The 17,780-nt window shown below is 42.4% G+C and overlaps 1 protein-coding gene across 2 annotated transcripts; it reads right to left on the bottom strand.

Annotated features, from left to right (window-relative positions):
* Positions 1-925: 925 nt before the first annotated feature.
* Positions 926-15,738, bottom strand: ACOD1 (aconitate decarboxylase 1). 2 transcript variants are annotated; one of them, XM_007058170.4, is made up of 5 exons: positions 15,633-15,738; positions 12,599-12,760; positions 9,963-10,052; positions 7,118-7,323; positions 926-5,573 (listed from the first exon to the last, which is right to left on the bottom strand). In XM_007058170.4, exons 1-5 carry the CDS (start codon positions 15,642-15,644, stop codon positions 4,622-4,624), a joined length of 1,422 nt encoding a protein of 473 aa, XP_007058232.1. In that variant the 5' UTR covers positions 15,645-15,738; the 3' UTR covers positions 926-4,621. The 2 variants fall into 2 exon arrangements, with proteins under 2 accessions (XP_007058232.1, XP_037751325.1); XM_037895397.2 differs by lacking the exon at positions 12,599-12,760 and having other exon boundaries at positions 15,633-15,681.
* Positions 15,739-17,780: the final 2,042 nt, after the last annotated feature.

Raw genomic sequence — 17,780 nt, 5'->3', positions numbered from 1 at the left:
GCCAGTGGGCTTCAGCCGTGGGTGGCGGGACTCAGATTACAGGCCTCCTGTCTGGGGCTAAAGCCCTTTGGCTTTGGCCCCCTGCTCCAGGGAGGAGGGGCTTTGGGCCCCCCACCCAGGACAGGGGGCTCAGGCAGGCTCAGGTCTCGGTCCCTCCTCCTGGAGTCATATAGTAACTTTTGTTGGAAGTGGGTGGCATGCAATGAAGTTTGAGAACCCCTGAGCTAGACAAACCAGTTTCATGTGTTGATAGTGTGTTTGAAATTTAACACAATTTATTTTGTTGAAAATCATCTTTTTATAGTCAAATTACATTATCTTTGCTGTTTTTAAATGAAATAATGAAGGATTCAGTTAGGAGGAATTAGTTCACTTACAGATATTTGCACACACAAATTGCAATGGCATGACTTACTCAACCAAGTGGATTATAAAAACTCAAAACCATCTGTTTTCATTGAAGATGTGGGGGCAGAAGTCAGCATTTCTTATAGGCACAATCCTTCAAGAGCTGTTAACTTCAGTAGGAGTCAGTACTAAAAACTTGACAGGATTGGGTTCCATGGCCCCAATCCACAAAGATACTTAAGTGCCTCAGTCTCCTGTTTAGGCTCTGCTGCAATCCACAAAACTGCTGTCAAACCCTGTCGGTGCCTAAACTCCTCTAGCACCTAAGTTTCAGTCTCTGAGAATGCGACTGACTAACTTTAGGTGTTTGGACACCTACTTCCACAGGCGCCAACACTGGTGGGTGCTCGCGCCCTGCCCTGACTCTGCCCCCTCCCTGCCCCAGCCCCACCTCTTTCCCCGAGTGTGCTGTGTTCCTCCTCCCCCCTCAGCACTTGCTGTGGGAAACAGCTGTTTTGCGGCACAAGCGCTGGGAGGGAGGGGGAGAAGCAGGCTGTGGCGGCATGCTCGGGGAGGAGGCAGAGCAGAGGCAGAGGTGAGCTGGGGCAGGTTGGGGAGCTGCCAGAGCACTCACAGAGTCGGTGCCTATGTCTATCTCTAGCCTAAGCCCTAGAGTAATCCACTAATTAGGGAAGATAGGCATGTGATGCCCATCTCATGGGCAGGGCCAAGCCAGCAGGTGTGCTGGGAGGCCACCTACCAGATCAGCACCTTTCACAGGAGGAGATGGTAGTGCCCACCTTACAAGTTTAACCCAGTGGTTAAAATGCTTGCCTGGGACATGGGAGACAAAGGTTCAATTTTCCCCTGTGCCTGATGGGAAGAAAGTATTTGAATGGGAGTCTCCTCTCGAAGAGGAGAGTGCTCTAATCACTGAGCTATTCTGATGTGGATCTCCCTCAATCTCATGTTAAAGCTGTTTTGGATAAATATCGAAAGAGTGATTGGACAGAGGGACTGGACTCTAGGTTGCCCACCTCCCATGTGGGTTCCCTAACCACCCCTCTCTGCTCCAATGACTTTTCCCCTGTGTGAATAAATACTTTACTTATTTATCCAGTGGAAAAGTCATTGGGCCACAGAAGAAGCGACAGAATAACTCTGTAGCCTGGAGGTAGGGGTGTGCAGCTGGGCCATGGGAGAGCCAAGATCTATTCCCCCTGCTGCAATTACTCATTCATTATTTATCCACAGAGAGATGGAAGGAACCCTGTGACAGGTGTTGCAACTACATGCAGTATCTTTGGGAGGAACGGGGGTGTATATTTTAGTACTGTGGGCCAGGGATTATTTGTGTTTTACTCTCTGGAAGGAGAGTCACTGCAGCTCCCTCAGGGACAGAGAGAGTGTGTGTTGGAGGGGGAGATTAAGGTGAATCACTCACATTATAGACACTCCAGAAGGTAGTACCTCCTGGTAGAGGTTCACCGATACTTGTTCAAGCTGGGCTCCCAGAGTCTAGGAAACTGAAGAAAGGGCTTTTTCCTTAAAAAGGCCGTGCTTAGGCAGACTCAGAACCTTTTTGCTGATCCAGCAAATGGACAGGACCTTCTGTCTAAGGGCCCCAACCTTTGCAGAAGGATTGGAAGGCTTTTGGCCTTCTAAGCACCCATAAAACAGATTGGTAACCTCTAGTAAGCTTTTAGCATGTGTATAGAAACTTCTTTTGTTTAATAATTTTCTCTGTAATCCTTTTCCCTTAAGGACAAAGGTACTTGCTTAGAAGGAGCAGTGTGGTCACTTGTAACCTGTTCATAGCCCTCAGAGAGAAAGCAACACACACGCACTGGCCCTTAAGCAGAGTGGCTTGCTGGGGACATCATGGTATGAGATAGGGAGCTGTGTAGCTTTAAAACCATGAGCAGGGTGGAGAGAGGTGGGAGCTAGAAATCTTATGTGGGTCCCTTCCGGAGACAGAGGGGTCACACAGGTGCAGTTACCCTGAAGCTGTAACAATAGCCCCCCAGCAGAATATCCTACACCTCAGATGCTTAGAGCGCTCTATTGGAAAGTAGGATTTGAACACAGGTATCCTTTCTCCCCATGGCAGAGAGGGGGCAATTGAACCAGGTAAGCACTCTAACCACTGAGTTACAAGGTGGGAGATGCTTCTGCAGCCTCTTCCAGCAAAGCAGGCACCTCTCTCATTCCTTCAAGAAACTGCTTGGGCACCAAAGCCACCCTGTTCCAGGAGACATGTTCCTGTGTGTGGGTTACTAAGCAGAGATAGAGGCTTCCATCAGAGAGGAGGGGCTTAGGTCATACCTCTAGTTGCCATCTTGCCTAGCTTAGCCTGGTGTGCTGGCTTTTAAGGCTTGCATTCTAAGGTTCTTCTCTCCCTCGGTTCATTGTATGGGGAGCCCAGGTGCCCACCTTAGGCTTTGTGGATCACAGTGTTGTTCCTGTGATTTTTTCTAGGTGCCTAAAAGGTGCCACAACACTCACTGTTGCAGTACCTAAGTCCCTTTATGGATCCAGGCTTATGTAACTAGTGATGTGCACTCTAACAACCATTTGTATTCTGCCCTGCAGAAGTCACTCGTCTAGCTGAGCTGCCTGTAGATACAGAAGCTGATCATTCTTTCAGTATAATAAATGATTGGATTCCAGTGTGGCAGTGGTTATGCTGAAAGGCCTCCGTCTAACATAACAAAATGTACTTAAACACAGGCTTTTATTAATCCCAAAAGGCATAACATTGTGAGTGATCCATGCAGCCTGGATATGAAAGTGGCTGAGGGGTGGAAGAGATCTGCTCCTATGAACAAACAGCTCATGTACAAAATTGAAACATCACAGAAAGTCTTATTCTTAGTAAAATTATACAAATAGCTACAGCTTTTTAAAAGTTATATCACTCCAGACACATTAACATCCACAACTTTTGAAGATGTAACAGTAATGTGAACAGCATATCAAACATTCCTCCTAAACTAGCCTGATTTTAAAACATAGGCACCTAAATAAGCAATCTAGACCCAAATGCTATTACAGGTGCCTAAATATGGCTCTAAATGCCTATTTTTAGATCCTCAAATGGAAAATTAGTCCCTTAAAGCAGAAGACAAATGGTGCATGTGGCTTCCACGGTAAAGCACATGAACCAAGATATTATTCGTCTGCCTGCAATGTCACAATTACTGACTTAAAATATACCTTTCTGTACTGGAGAAAGACAAATCTGATTTGATAGACTTCAGTGTAAAATGTGCAAGGATGTGTTAGCAGCAGTGTTATGTTAATTTAAAAATATTATTTAAATCTTGATTGAGTTCTTTTAAAAGTGAAAACCCCCTCTAAAACTTTCCTGGAACGACAGGTTAGACAGTCCATGTCAACGATGCAAGTCCTATGTACTGACAGTGAATAACAAGGGAAGCATCCTCAGGCTACATTCCTTAACATGTCGGGTCAGCTACATTGTGGCTGGAGGAATGTGACTTGACTGATGTTAGGGAAGATATAGTGAAGGCAACCTCAGAGTTACAAAGAGCCAGTGCCACACAACTGGAACAAGTGTAATTTTCGGCTACGGTAGGAAACAGATTGTCAAGAGTGAGTCCTTATGTTTTTAGAGCAGCCAACTGTGGAAACAAAAAGGATCGTATTGTTTACCATTGGTGTGATTGTCAACCCAGCTTATACAAGACCAAGTTTGATGGGGAAGTTGGGATGTTTCTTGGAGAATACCAAGCACTACAACTTTGGTGCCTTGGGTTTTTCTTTTAGCGTAGATAGAATTTTTACATATATTAGCTATAAACTGCTTATTCTCTATCTGACCTTTCAACTGCTTCCCTCCCAGAAGCAGTGACTGCCCTATCCCTCCAAAATTCAGGTCTGCACTACCCAATCCTCTAATATAAGCAGGATATTTAGGAAGAGGCTTTTGTTTCTGGCACCAGCATAGCAGAGAAGTTGGTAGCAGGAATCCCACGGCAGCAGTGGTACTTGGTGGAGCCTGCAGACAACACTCCTGTAGTAATGGTATAAGGATGATCCGGGGGAACTGCCAGCACAGGATCTTCCTTCCAGGCCGTGGCACGGCACAGCTACAGCAGAACACAATCTTTGTAACTAGAGCCACAATACTGGACTTAAAATGCTGCTCGTGTTACAGGAGTGCAATATGATAGGAGTTTTCGATTCCTGATTCATTTTAAGCGCAAAGAAGTAGCTATGAGGATGTAAGTCAATAAATGTCAATTATTTTTCAAGGTAAGCACATTTTTGAAAGTACTTTGGTTGACTGTGTCCCTTTTAGAAATGCACTTAACACAGAACAGTCTTCTACTTTTTCTAAATTCTCCACAGTCTCTATAATGCCTTCCGTAGCTTCCACTGAGAGCACACTGGAAGCATTGGAGTGAAACTTTTTCTTCAGATCATCTGTACTCAAAGGTTTCCTCCAATGTCCATAGAATGTATCGCAGTGTTCACGAAACACCTTGCCATCCTGAAGAGTGACATTCACCTCACAATAAAGGTTCTCAAAGCTAGGCTTGTTATCGGCAGGATGCTCTAGCTTGGTTTTGCTGAGCAGTTCCTTTAACTCTGGCCTAGAAATGTTCTGATCACTGAATGACTGAACAGAGATGCTGCCATCCAGCAGAGCAGTGCATGCAGCAAACTGGAAAGAATGCCGGGCTTCGTGTTCAGAGTTAGGGAAAGGTCTGTTCACATATCTAACATCTGGGACTTTGACAACAATTTTCTTAATTCTACTAATGGGGACTGACTCATCACTCTCCACAAGGTGCTTCCTCAGTGAAGAGACTGCATCTGCCACCCAGTGTGTTCCGAGATGAGCGGGAAAGCGCTTGATGGCCACGTCTTGTTGATCCAAGAGCCAGGAATAAGATTGTAAAGTTGGCAGAAACCGGGGGGTATAATCTGTATAAAAGGCACCCAACCCTGACTCCATGTCCAAGATCTGTTTGTTTCCTTGAAGACCCAGTGACGCTAAGCAAGCTGCTTCCAGGCCATGCCTAGCTGCATTGCCAGTGTGGAGGGGTTTGGTTTGTGTTGCTGCATTAGCCATTGGGGCACCTGCATAAGAAGCAGCAACAGCCAAAGCTGCTTTACATTTAAACTGATCAAGGGCTAACAATTTAGCAGTAGCTGCTGCACTCCCCATGGTACCAACCACAGTTGGTGGATGAAACCTGAGAAAACAAAAAAAAAATGCTCTTCATTACCAGATTTCAGAGAGAGAGACATGAATTTTAGGAAAGAACTCACTGTAAGCGCCTCATCCAACTCTTTTTGACGTTAGTGGGAGTTGGATCAGACCATAAATCAGCATATATTTAAAAGCTCAGGGTCCAGTCTGGTAGTCCTAACTCTGGAAAAACTCCTGTTTTGCCTAGATGTTGACCCAAAATGCTGTATATTATTATAATTAAGGCAGAGACAAAGCTCTTCAGAACCTCCAAACATGGTGGAAGGAGTGCAGTTCTGTTGTGGGGCGGAAGAGCACAAAGTCTTTAGGACAGGCTTAATGGCTTTAGACTAGATTCACAAAGGTACTGAGGTGGCTAGCTGCCTCTTTAAGCATATAACCAAAATTAAGGACCACTGGCATTCTCAAAAAAACTCTGCTCTAATGCCAACTTACGTTGCAGGCATCTGAATTTCCACTGGCAGGCATGTGAAAAGCCAGCCAACACCACCAACAGCTAATTAGCTGCATGGTGCTCTAGTGCAAGCAGAGGCCCCAGGGCCCTGAAGCAGACTTCTCAAACCAGGTCTGTCCTTCTATCCAATCTTGCCAAGGAGGTCCAATCCTGTAGGCATTCTCAGAACATGCCTACAGGCTCGGATCTCTCACGAAAAAGTGTGTCCACCGATGTCCAGAATATCAATAGCCCAGTGCATAGGGCCAACACCTAAGTACCTGTGTGAATGTGGCCCTTTGTGATACATCACTAACTCCCCTACTCCATATGTAGTAAGCAGCAAGAGAACTCTAAGGCTGTGGTAGCAACAGCAAAGTGTACATCCTGGTGGAGGGGATTTTTTGTTCCTGAACTGCTTTGAGGCTATCTTCAGTCTATAGCCTGTTTGCTCTGGGATTATACTGAGCCCAAGGTTTGTGCTTGGGAGAGGTGAATCTTCATTTGTGGGAGCAACCGATGGTCTTCTGTTTGCATATTAAGATCTGATCAGATGCATTCCGATGTCCGATTAAAACTGGCCGTCTGAGATTTTTCCCCTTAGGGCATTGTTCTCTTTTCACTATTTTGAATCAATATAAAGGCTAATAGAGTCTTTTTAAATGTCCCACTGACTGCAGAGCAAACAGTACCCCCACACTAAAAAGACAATGCCATTTATTGTGCTAAAAGGCAAAAATTACAATGGAATGGTTTTTTTGTTTTGTTTTTAAAGATTGGCTTCAATTCTTGTTTTTGAATTTCTGGATGGAACCACATAGAAAATGAGATTAGCTGTACAACTTTCATGACTTTGAAACCTGAAGTGGAACAGATGATAGTGACCAATTGTCTCTAACTATGAAAGAAATTAATTTATTCAGACTTTGAAAAAAGTGTCACAAAAAGGCAGTTCTGGAGAGGTTTCTGACAGAGTAATTGGAGATTGGAAATGAGCATTGCTTTTACCTCTTAATCTTAATTATATTAAAAAATGAATAAATATAGCACCTCCATTCGACCCAAATACTATATTTCAAATATCCTTTACATACCTTTTTGGAACATTGCTGGCTTCGTTGGAAAAGCGCATCAATCTTCCTTGTACTTCAATCCCTACATTGAAAGCTAAGAGCATGTCAAGGCCAGAGAATTTTTGCTTTTGAGGCAGGACTTCTGATAGAGCAAACAGAGCAGGAAGCACAGCCCCAGATGGGTGTGTGGCTGGATGCCATGTATCATCAAAATCCATTGAGTGAACCTTGTGGCAAAGAGAAAGGCCTCGATTTGTAATCAGAGATTCATTGTCTGCCTTGACAAGATCAACTAATCCCAAATGAAAAGATTTTAACTACATATAAATAAACGTTGAAGAATTTAATTTTCATTCAGGATAATCTTTATTTTTACTTATGCTTTCTTTTTATTGAGGTATGCACAAAAATGATAATGAAAAATTAGAATATTATAATATATACTTTGCAGAGAGGGGGCTTGATTCAGATCTCAGTTTCACCAGCTTTAAAGCAGTGTAACTCTAAAAGCTTGTCTACTCTAGAAAGCTTTGCCGTTTTAAATATATGGATATTATTTAAGCAGAAAAAAAAATCCTTGCGAGGGCACAGTTATACTGGTATAAAATTACTTATACTGGCATAGCTTATTTTGGTTCAGGAAGTGAAATTAGGTATATTCGTAAAGCAAGGGCTCTACATATAACTGCCTGCACACTAGAGCTTATACTGGTATAGCTATAAAAACTCACAACCCTAACTGACATAGCTATGCTGGTAAAATGTTTCTAGTGTAGACCAGCCCTAAGTGACAACAGAAGTAGGCTTATGAATGCAGACATTATTTATGTAATATTTATATTACGTACCAAAAGAATGTTTTCAGTTTCAAAACACTTGAAAGTTAGGAAATGTCAGATTTACAGTTGCCTGTCCAATCGTATTTCTGCCCCTTTGCGCATCCATTCTGTGCTCCAAAGGAGGCAGAGTTCTTGTAGGAGAATAATATGTGACCATGCAATAAAAGACTGTGTCATGTTTATGAACAAGGGCTAGAATTAAAATGGCATGGGCAACTGTAAACTGGCATCTCCTAGCTCACAAGTGCTTGGCTTTGCATTCTAAACAATGTAGCTTTTTCTATGTAATCGCTTAGCTTCTGGGAAAAGGAAAAGGTGAAAAAAACCTGTTATGTGTAACCGTAGCCACCTCCCCAACTTGTATCATCAGTGGGGTTTCAGCCCCTCACAACAGATTTCTACCTCTTGACCAACAGCTGGTACCAGGAGAAGGCTGTTATCCCAGAGTTAGGATGGCCACTGGCCCCGTGGGGTCATGTGCTGCACCCATGGAGCATTTGGGGTGGGGGGGGGGGAGGGGTCCAATGCAGTCTGGGCTGGTTCCTCAACCCCACTCCAGCTGCCCTGGAAGCTCACAGGTGTTTCCAGGTACAGTTTCTGCTGCTTTAGCGGCATCATGAGTCCTGTACTTTAGAATGTTTGTGTCTTCAGTTGTCATTCTGGCAGGCTGCCAAATTTTTCCCTTCGAAACTTGAGCCCCACAGGGAAGGGATGTTTTTAACAGTTTATATCTCTGCAAAACCTGGACGGAATTAAAGGGACAAAAGACACTTTTCTTGCTTACAGACTATTACCTTGCCACATTCCAAAGGCCTGCTGCACACAAAGTATGTGTTAGCCCATCTCAAGAAAGGTGGCAAGAATCTTTTATAATGGAATATATCAGACAATCTAAATACAGGGCTCACTAGCAATGTCACCTATCATTATGGTAATGCAGAGAGCCTGTCAGGTCCTTGTTGTGTTTCATGCTGTACAAACAGAAGTAGACACTGTTCCTACCTTGAATAGTTTTGAGGTCAGCTATGAAAACATCCTGTCCTAATGGGAGCTGAAGGTTATGCCTTATGCTACTGGTAAAGCAATTTTCCTTTGATGTTCAGCGCGGTCTTGTGTTTGACCTATGACCGTGATGAATGAAGGAATTATCGTATATAGGATTTGGACATTCTGAATGTATTAACTGTCATACTTGAATACCTTCTAGACCATTAGGGGTGCTAAGTGTCATGTCAAAAATAATTTTTCCTCCATTTGAAATGAGAGGTCTGATTTGACTTATGACCTCATTGTCACACTAGTTTGAGCATTCCTAATATAGCATTTCCCCAGATTGGCACCTTCACTAGCTTTGCATAATTCAAAATAGGTCTAACTCAAATCTGGTGTAAGTGGGTGGAATGCCATTGACTTCAGATTGGGTCTGAATTTGGGCTAAATTTCTGAGGAGCCAATCATGACTTTATTGATAAAACGGAGCAAGTACAAAATGTATGGTTTTTCTCAATATGTGTGACTAAAGAGTAGAATATATTCTTGCATCTATTTGTGATTGCTATGATACTGTGTGTGTGTATGTCTTTCTATATTATTGCCTGCTGTGTATGAAATCTGGGTCACATTGAAATCAGTGGGAGCTAGATTTTTTTGTGAGACATGTAAGTACAGTGCCTAGCACAATGGGGCCCTCACCTTTGATTATGGCCCCTACATACTACTACAGTACAAGTGCCATAAGATGGACAATGAACTATCCTATTTCACCCTTAAAAATTGGTCCCCGGAATAAAGTTGAGGCACATTGGTAGGACAGTCTAGGAGAGTTTTATATGGCTGTAAATCTGGCATCAGTCCTAACTCCAGAAAAGCTCCTGTTTTGCCTAGATGTTGATGCAAAATGCTGTATATTATTATTATTAATAATAAGGATGAAGTAAATTAACAAATGTAGTGAAAATAAATATAAAATATCACTGCATATAGCATATAAAAGCAGATGTAGAATAGAGAGAGAAGATGTTTCTTACAGCTACTCCGTTCACAAAAGCTGCATACAGAGGAGGAAGTCTGAAATCCGAGTGACCCCAAACCGTGCTGGATGCATCTGAATGGTAGATCTGGGAGTAATTTGATATCATTTAATGTAAAATACTGAACTCAAACATAAGACAATACATTGTGCCTCACTCTTACTGTTTTCATTATTTACAAGGCAATTATCTTTACCAGCTGTTGAGATTAAATCAGTGGAGTAATCAGAATAACCAAAGGGTGCAGAAACACAGGGCCAGATTCTGATCACACTAACACCAGTGTACATGCAGAGTAATTTCCTTGAAGGTAACAGAGTATTTTGGTAATGGAGTTAGTTTTAGTAATGTAGTTAATCTGCATCCATGCTGCTGTAACTAACATCAGAATCTGACTTTTTGGGACTGAATTTGAACCCTCTCATGGGAGAGGAAAGCCCCAAGAACTTCACATTGTGACTCCACTACCGTGTTCAGTCAGGAGGTGTGGTGAGAAAGTTTGCTGTTCTGCAAACTAAACCATGGGACCCACCCCTCTACCCTGTAGATCTCAGGGGATCAGCAGAAGGGCAAGGCCATCAGTATGTAAGTTTTGTGCCTCCATAGCATCTCTAGTCATTGGTATCTCCTCCATCAAGGTCCACCAGCCACAACTCCCAGGGTCTTTCCCCATCCCCTTGAAAGACATTCCCCCCTTGCAGAGAGTCTCTGGAAAAAATGGGAGATTCAGGCTTTTCCTTGCAATCTTCCCTGGATGCTGGGGTGAACAATGTATGGCCTCCTGCTTCTGGAACACCCACACCACCCTTGGCCCATCATGTCCCTGACCCTCCCCCTACATGGATCCCTGAACCACCAGAAAGGCCACCATGGGAATCAAGGAAAGGACAAAGTGCCAGAGAGGCAGCTAAGTCCCAGTCAGCTTGGGAGGATCCTCTCTGCACACAGACTTCTGGAACACAATCCCAACCCACCATGGTTTTCTAAAATAAAACAATGGGCCCAAACAACCTCTCATTTATTCCAGGAATGATACCACTTGTTAGGGGGCTTATTCCTTCACCCACTTACTTCCCTGGTCTTTCTCGCATGAACAGAGAGCAACAATACCCAAAGTCCAAAGGCGCAAACAATTCAAAGTTTATTGGGGAGAACTTCCAGCAAGCATGATTCCAGTTTCCTTCCTTAGTGTCCCCCTTCCCAGCTCTGATACCACAGAGCCTTACCTGTGGCCCTGTTCCCATTCCTGCCCTTAGTTAAACATGATTCCAATTTCCCCACCCCCATTCCCTGTTCCCATTTCCCCCTTTAGCAAATCATGATTCCAATTCCCCCCCCCCATTCCCTATTCCCATTTTCCCCTTTAGCAAAACATGATTCCAATTCACCCCCCCATTCCCTGTTCCCTTTTCCCCCTTTAGCAAAACATGATTCCAATTTCCCCACCCCCATTCCCTGTTCCCATTTCCCCCCCCCCCCACACCCACACCCACTTCCTGACTGACTGCAGACTATATAGTAAAACTTGAGTTCTGCTTAGCTATACCTTAACTAATCATTTTCCTGAAATTTAACTAACCAATCCTAACATATTGTAACATGATTATGTAACCAATTATATCCCACCACCTTAATTAGTTTACACCTAGCAAAATAAATTATACAGCAGACAGGAACAATCACAGAACCAGACAGAGATTATACAGACAAACAATAGCAAAGTGGGAACTATAATGACAAAACAATACAGAAGTGAGGATTTCACATCCCAGCTATTGATAAATGAGTTCTTGCCAGACAGGATGCTATCAAACTAAGTTTCCTTTTACATTTTCTAGGCACTTCCCTTTCTCTGGAGGTGATAGGCACTATCAGGACAGGATTGTATTACTAACAGCCCAATAGCACCTTATTTCAATGTGACTAGTTTGGAATGTGAGGAGGTGACCGGTGGCTTCACAGCTTATGGCTGCCTCTGTTGCTTAGCCAAAGGCCTTAGCCTAAGAACAGGGCCTCAGACTGTCACAGTAAGAGAAGGCCCTTACACTGGCAGACAGTGATTTTGATTCTTTCTTTTATACCTCTAACTAGCCAAGTGATAAGAATACACCTAAATTATTAGAGTATAGGCCGTTACAGACAGGCCTGAATATCTATATCCTAACACCACTGAAGTGCAAAGAGTTTCCCTTGTGTAAAGGACAGGAGATTGCAGGGAAACCAGAGCCAAAGTTTCTATATAGCAGTATATTATATAGTAGAAATGACTTTAACAATGTTGTGTATTTAATATTCCTGTATCCTGTGCATTATAACATTGTAGAACTGTCTTCTTAATATTGTTTGTTTTGCTAATATCTTTCCTAGAATCTCAGATGTGAGAGAAAGGACCTGGTAGGTTAGCTAGTCTATGCTCTGCTTGCTCTGAGGGGATTTACCATACAGCATACTTTCTAGTGCTTTGCCCAGCGTAAGTTTAAGTAACTCAAGCAATGGAGCTTCTCTACCTCCAAGGGAACTATTCCACCATCTAATGGAGCTCTGGGAATTTTTCCTTCATATCTTAAATTTACTTTTTCCTCAATTTTCTTTTAGCTACAACTTTTCTATAATGTGAAGTTCAAGCATCTTACTTTACTGTATTGTGTAACTTTGTGGAAGACATCCGTGCTGGTACCCAGCAACCCCACTCCCAGAGTATCCAGGATCATCCGTTTGCTTCTCTGAATGACTAGATCTGTCAGGTGGCTCGCATTCAGACCATGGATAACATTAGCAAAATTTTCAGTGACGGTCTGGGGAAAAAATAGAGGTCTTAATTTAAAAGAAAACATTAAAAATCTGCAACATTTTATTTCTACTAAATTGTTTTGCTTTTATTCTTTCAAGTCTAAAATATGGGACTTTTAATGTTCTGGCTTTACTCACCAATAATTTATATTGCCTCCATCACTCTGTAGATGACTGATTTACACAAATTACATAAAGTCAACGGAAGGTTTAAGTTAGTTGAGTTTTGATTCACTTCCCCTCTTTTCCAGTAAGCATATGGGAATATGTTTATTTCTCTTTCTCCATCTCCTTTCAACACCCACTCTTGCTTCCTTCTCTCATTGTCATACTTCAATGTATTTTTGCAGTGTTGTTGTAAGTATGTATGTCCCAGGATGGAAGCGGAAAGGTCGGGGGAGGTATTAGACCAACTTCTGTTTGTGAAAGTTTTGCAGAGCTCTGTGGAGTTCAAAAGCTTGTCTCTTCCACCAACAGAAGTTGGTCAAATAAAAGATATTACCTCATCCACCTTGTGCTTTTCATATCCTTTAATTAGTTATTTTTATTGGGTGGTGGGTTTTATTGTGGGGAAGTTATGGAGAAGAAATAGAAATGTAATCCTTCAAGTGATGAGACCCCTGCTTTCATTCTCAGTGCACCACAGTGGTTAAGAGTACCAGTTGTGATTGCATAGATCACTGTGGTCAAGTCTGCATCTGTCAAACTAGGACATAATTTCTTGGCTAGTTTTAGATGGAAGGAGGAATTTCTACTATTTGTTGGTCTTTGTGCATCTAATAACAGAGAGTCCGTAGGGTTGCGTACCATCTTGCCATCTTTAGGGCAGACTTTTCAATTGAGGGTGAGATTATGATGTTGGCTGGCTCTTCAAAATATCCCCTCTTCCCCATCCCAGCAATGGGTTCAGTTCTCCCCTGTGTCCAAGTAAAGCTCAGGTGCAGGATAGACTGTGAGAGCTGACAGTGATCTGATGTCAGCTCCCTGATTTTGATTTCAGTTAATCTGTCTAACCCTGGCATAACTTAAGGCTGCAGGGGGAGTAACAGAGAATCAGATACAACAGCACCTCACTCCAGCATACCTCCTCACCTGACCCCTTCGTCCCCTTTGACCTACACCTTACCAGCCCTCACCCAATACACCCTCTCCTTGCCCACAACATGGCCCCTCCTCCATTTACGCCAGACAATGCAGCTTTGATGGAGGAAGTGTCACTAGTGGATGGTGGAGCCTGTGCAGGAGACAGCAAAGCCCCCTCTGCCTGCTTTATACCAGATGGAGATTCTCCCTACACCTTGAGAATTCTCCATAGGGTTTCTCTGGGCTGTTTGAGTTCACTTTGCACTGCATAAGCAGAGTGGAGCTTCCAGCCCATCACCTCTATGTTGCCCAGGTTTAGTTTCAGTCTTAATTCGGTAGTTAATCTGGTTCTAGCACTGGGAGAAGTGGGAGTTGTTTGCATTTCCTTCAATGTGCCAAGCAGAGATTGGCTTCATCCAACTATTGCTGGCACTGAAATCAGTGACACCTCACAATCTCCCCACAATGTTAACTTGGATTGGGGTGAGGATAGAACCTTGGGTGATACAAGAGATCTTGGCATGGAGGTGCAGCTGGTCACCATGAGCCACTGGGTCAATAGCATCTCAATGCTATTACAGTACTTCAGACAGAAATTTTCACATTACGATATATACTTTTCATAGTGGTATCAATAGTTCTGAAATTATGCACTTTATTGGAGGGACAGATGCTCTCCATGGTTCCTCCTATACCTGGGTGTCCACACGGCCACAGATAGAGTGCTATTTTTAGTGTGCTGGCTTGATGGAAGCTAGTGCACACATGGCTGCCTGAATTAGGGTATGTCTATACTGCAGCCAGGGTTGTAAATTCTAAGTCACTTAGACCTTGTAATGCCAAGCAGAGCAACAGCTCAATACCTTTAAAAAATTGGGCCTTAGTCTCTCTGTGCTTCAGTTCCCCATCTGTAAAATAGGGATGAATAGCACTTCCTTACCTCACAAGGGTATTGTAAGGATAAATGCATTAAAGACAGCAAGGTGCTCAAATACTATGGCAACGGGGGCTATAACTACCAGATAGATGTGAAACTAGTTTGGTATTATCAGTCCAGATCTTGGAGGCCAATTGTCTGTATCACAGAAACCACCATGACAGCTGGTAGGAATTGAGACCCTGTTGGTCAGTCTGAGTAGAAAAGGCCAGTGATAAAATGCACAGAGACTTTTCAGCCCTCGAGGTGTTCTTTCCAGAACAGGACTGATAATGTGAGGGTGTTGTGGATGGGCTTCCATTGCTGCTGTCTGTGGGGACCAGATGTTTTGAGAATAAATACCATACTTCATTCACCAGACTGTCAACCTGGTACCTTCCCCAAGAATTAAAGTCACTAAAAATACTTTAAAAAGGAAAGGTAAAATATAATGCTGCAAAAAATAGTTCTGATTTGGGTTCCTTGTTTTCCAAGATGGGTCTAATTTATAGCACAATGATTAAATCATTCTGTTGAGCAGAATTCCCCAATACACCAACAGAGCAAAATCCTCCAACAGCCACAGCTCCCTGATTACTCCCCTTACCCACTGTCTTCTCAGAAATCCATGTCTCCGAATAACAGGATTCACTCTGGCTAATATATTGATGGAACAAAGAAGGAATACACTTTTGTGTATCAAATCTGTGTGATTTTCTCCCTCTTTTCTTTTCTTTTCTTTTCTTTGTTGAAGAACATATGTAACCTAAAGCAGATGAACTACAGGCCCCACAGGAGCCTACTGAAGAATGTACAGCAAAGATACAAAAGGTTAAAATGAAGACACAAACTTAAAATGCAGAAAAAGAAAGCAATACCTTTGCCCACATGTTGCAATGGATGACAACTGGTCCCTGGAGTGAAGATATGAAAGGAACAGCAATGGGTAAGCTAGTAGGAAGCTTCCTCTATATATAAGCAGCTCTGGGCTTCTGTACTTGTCACCCTGACCCATCCCCTTCCTTCTCTACCCAGAAATTTCCCCCTTTCATAACCTCCAGTCTTCCTTGACTAACTTCCTCCACACCACAAATTGCTGAGACTCCTGGTTACAGCACTGTGTGGGGCAAGTTCATACGTCATGTGCAAATTGGCATATGTTACGTTGTTTTATGGCCATAAGAGTATAAATTGGGGTAATTTACACCTGGAGTCCATGGAAGATGTCAGTTAATGTGTGTTGGTCTTATCCAGATCTCACTTCCACCAGCATAAATCATGAGTAACTCAACTTGAAAGTAGTGCAGTTACATTACTGTCAAACATGTGAGAGGAGAATCAGGTCCTGTGTGTGGCACAGTCATAACTTACATAATCCTGTTATGTTTTGTCCTGCTATATTCCTCTGTCTTTGTACCTTATGTAACTTGGTACTCTGAGCTTTGTGCAATTAGAAGCTCCACCAGAATGTTGTATTAAAACAGCTGTGTGCATTTAAACTACCCTTTTCCAGACTGAGTTGTCACAGTGAGTGCAGTGGGGATAGGCGTCACCCCCTTGCACCTAAGTGGGCTGTTGCACCCTAGACAAGGATTCCTCCCCCAGGTAAGGGCAGGAATTGTTCATTCCATAGAATCATAGAGGTATACGATTGGAAGGGACCTCAGTAGGTCCGTTAGTCCAATCCCCTGCATTTAAGGCAGGACTAAGTATTAGCTAGACCATTCCTGACATCACTCCCTTAAGAGGTTCAACCTGGGTACGGGGCTCCAAGATTCTACAGGAGTCCTTGCTAATCAAGGCTGTTCAGAAGATGACTTGAATAAAGACATCTCTTGGCTGCCCTGGCCAAACCTACCAGTCTTGCTGACTTTCTAGGCTGTACTAGCTGGTTCAATACCAGTGAAAGATGATGGCTGCTGGCACCATACCCTCCTGCAAATCTTGTCCAGTGACTTCCAGCCATTGGGGATCCACCACTTGATTGTGCAGCATTTATTTACTGCAGTATTTGTTATAATGTCCAGTGTTATTACAGTTTACGAAGCAGAAGTTTTCAGACATCCTTGCTTCAAGTGCAGTCAGAAAATCTGAACCACAATGGAATAAAATTTGCTTTATATGGGGTACTTGATATGATGTGTCATTGCAAGTTAACAAGGATTTCTAAAATAATTAAAGTGAATACCCCAAGACATTTTATTACATTATAAATGTACCATGCTGAGCTATAACAAAGTATTACAAATTACTACAGAAATTATTAAAAAAAAAAGCAACAAAGTACTGGATGGTGACACTTAATTGAAACAAATATGGTTACAAACAATTTCTGAACAAAATGAACACCAGACACCATTTTATAAAGAAAACGCTTATTTCTACCAATTAAGAGTATAGGAAATTCAAAGTGGAGTCTTGATTGATACATATGAATGCAAATTGCTGGGCTCATTCATGTAGGACAGATGAATATATTCTTAAAAAAGTGTAGCAAGTTTTGCTTGGAGTCCTAACTTATGCATCAAGTGCATGGTCAGTTGAAAATTTGGGACTGCATTTTTCTAAGTAACAGCAGTGTGCTTGACGAAGGAATATAGCTTGTTAGTATTTTTTTTAGGGTTGTCAAACGATTAAAAATTAATTGCAATTAATCACAGTTTTAATTGCCACATTAAACAACAACAGAATACCAATTTAAATTTATTATAAATATTTTTGGATGTTTTTCTATATTTTCAAATGTATTCATTTCAATTACAACACAGAATACAAAGTGTAGAGTGCTCACTTTATATTATTGTTGATTACAAATATTTCCACTGTAAAAAAAGATAAACAAAATATAGTGCAATCTACAAGTCGAAGCATGAAGGGGCATATAAAGGTTTAGCATATCTGGCATATAAATACCTTGCAACGCTGGCTACAACAGTGCCATGCGAACACCTGTTTTCACTTTCAGGTGACATTGTAAATAAGAAGCAGGCAGCATTATCTCCTGTAAATGTAAACAACTTGTTTGT

This window comes from Chelonia mydas, chromosome 1, assembly GCF_015237465.2.
Source record: "Chelonia mydas isolate rCheMyd1 chromosome 1, rCheMyd1.pri.v2, whole genome shotgun sequence".
Taxonomy (NCBI): domain Eukaryota; kingdom Metazoa; phylum Chordata; order Testudines; family Cheloniidae; genus Chelonia; species Chelonia mydas.
Note: the sequence above shows the minus strand (reverse complement) of the source record. Positions and strands in the feature narration are given on the sequence as shown.

What these genes read in the sequence shown, in the direction of transcription:
- ACOD1 (XM_007058170.4), bottom strand. An exon ending in AAGTTACACAATACAGTAAA is followed by an intron (nt 10,053 to 12,598) that starts GTAAGATGCTTG and finishes AATTACTCCCAG; the next exon opens with ATCTACCATTCAGATGCATC. An exon ending in CTTTTGTGAACGGAGTAGCT is followed by an intron (nt 7,324 to 9,962) that starts GTAAGAAACATC and finishes CTTTGCCACAAG; the next exon opens with GTTCACTCAATGGATTTTGA.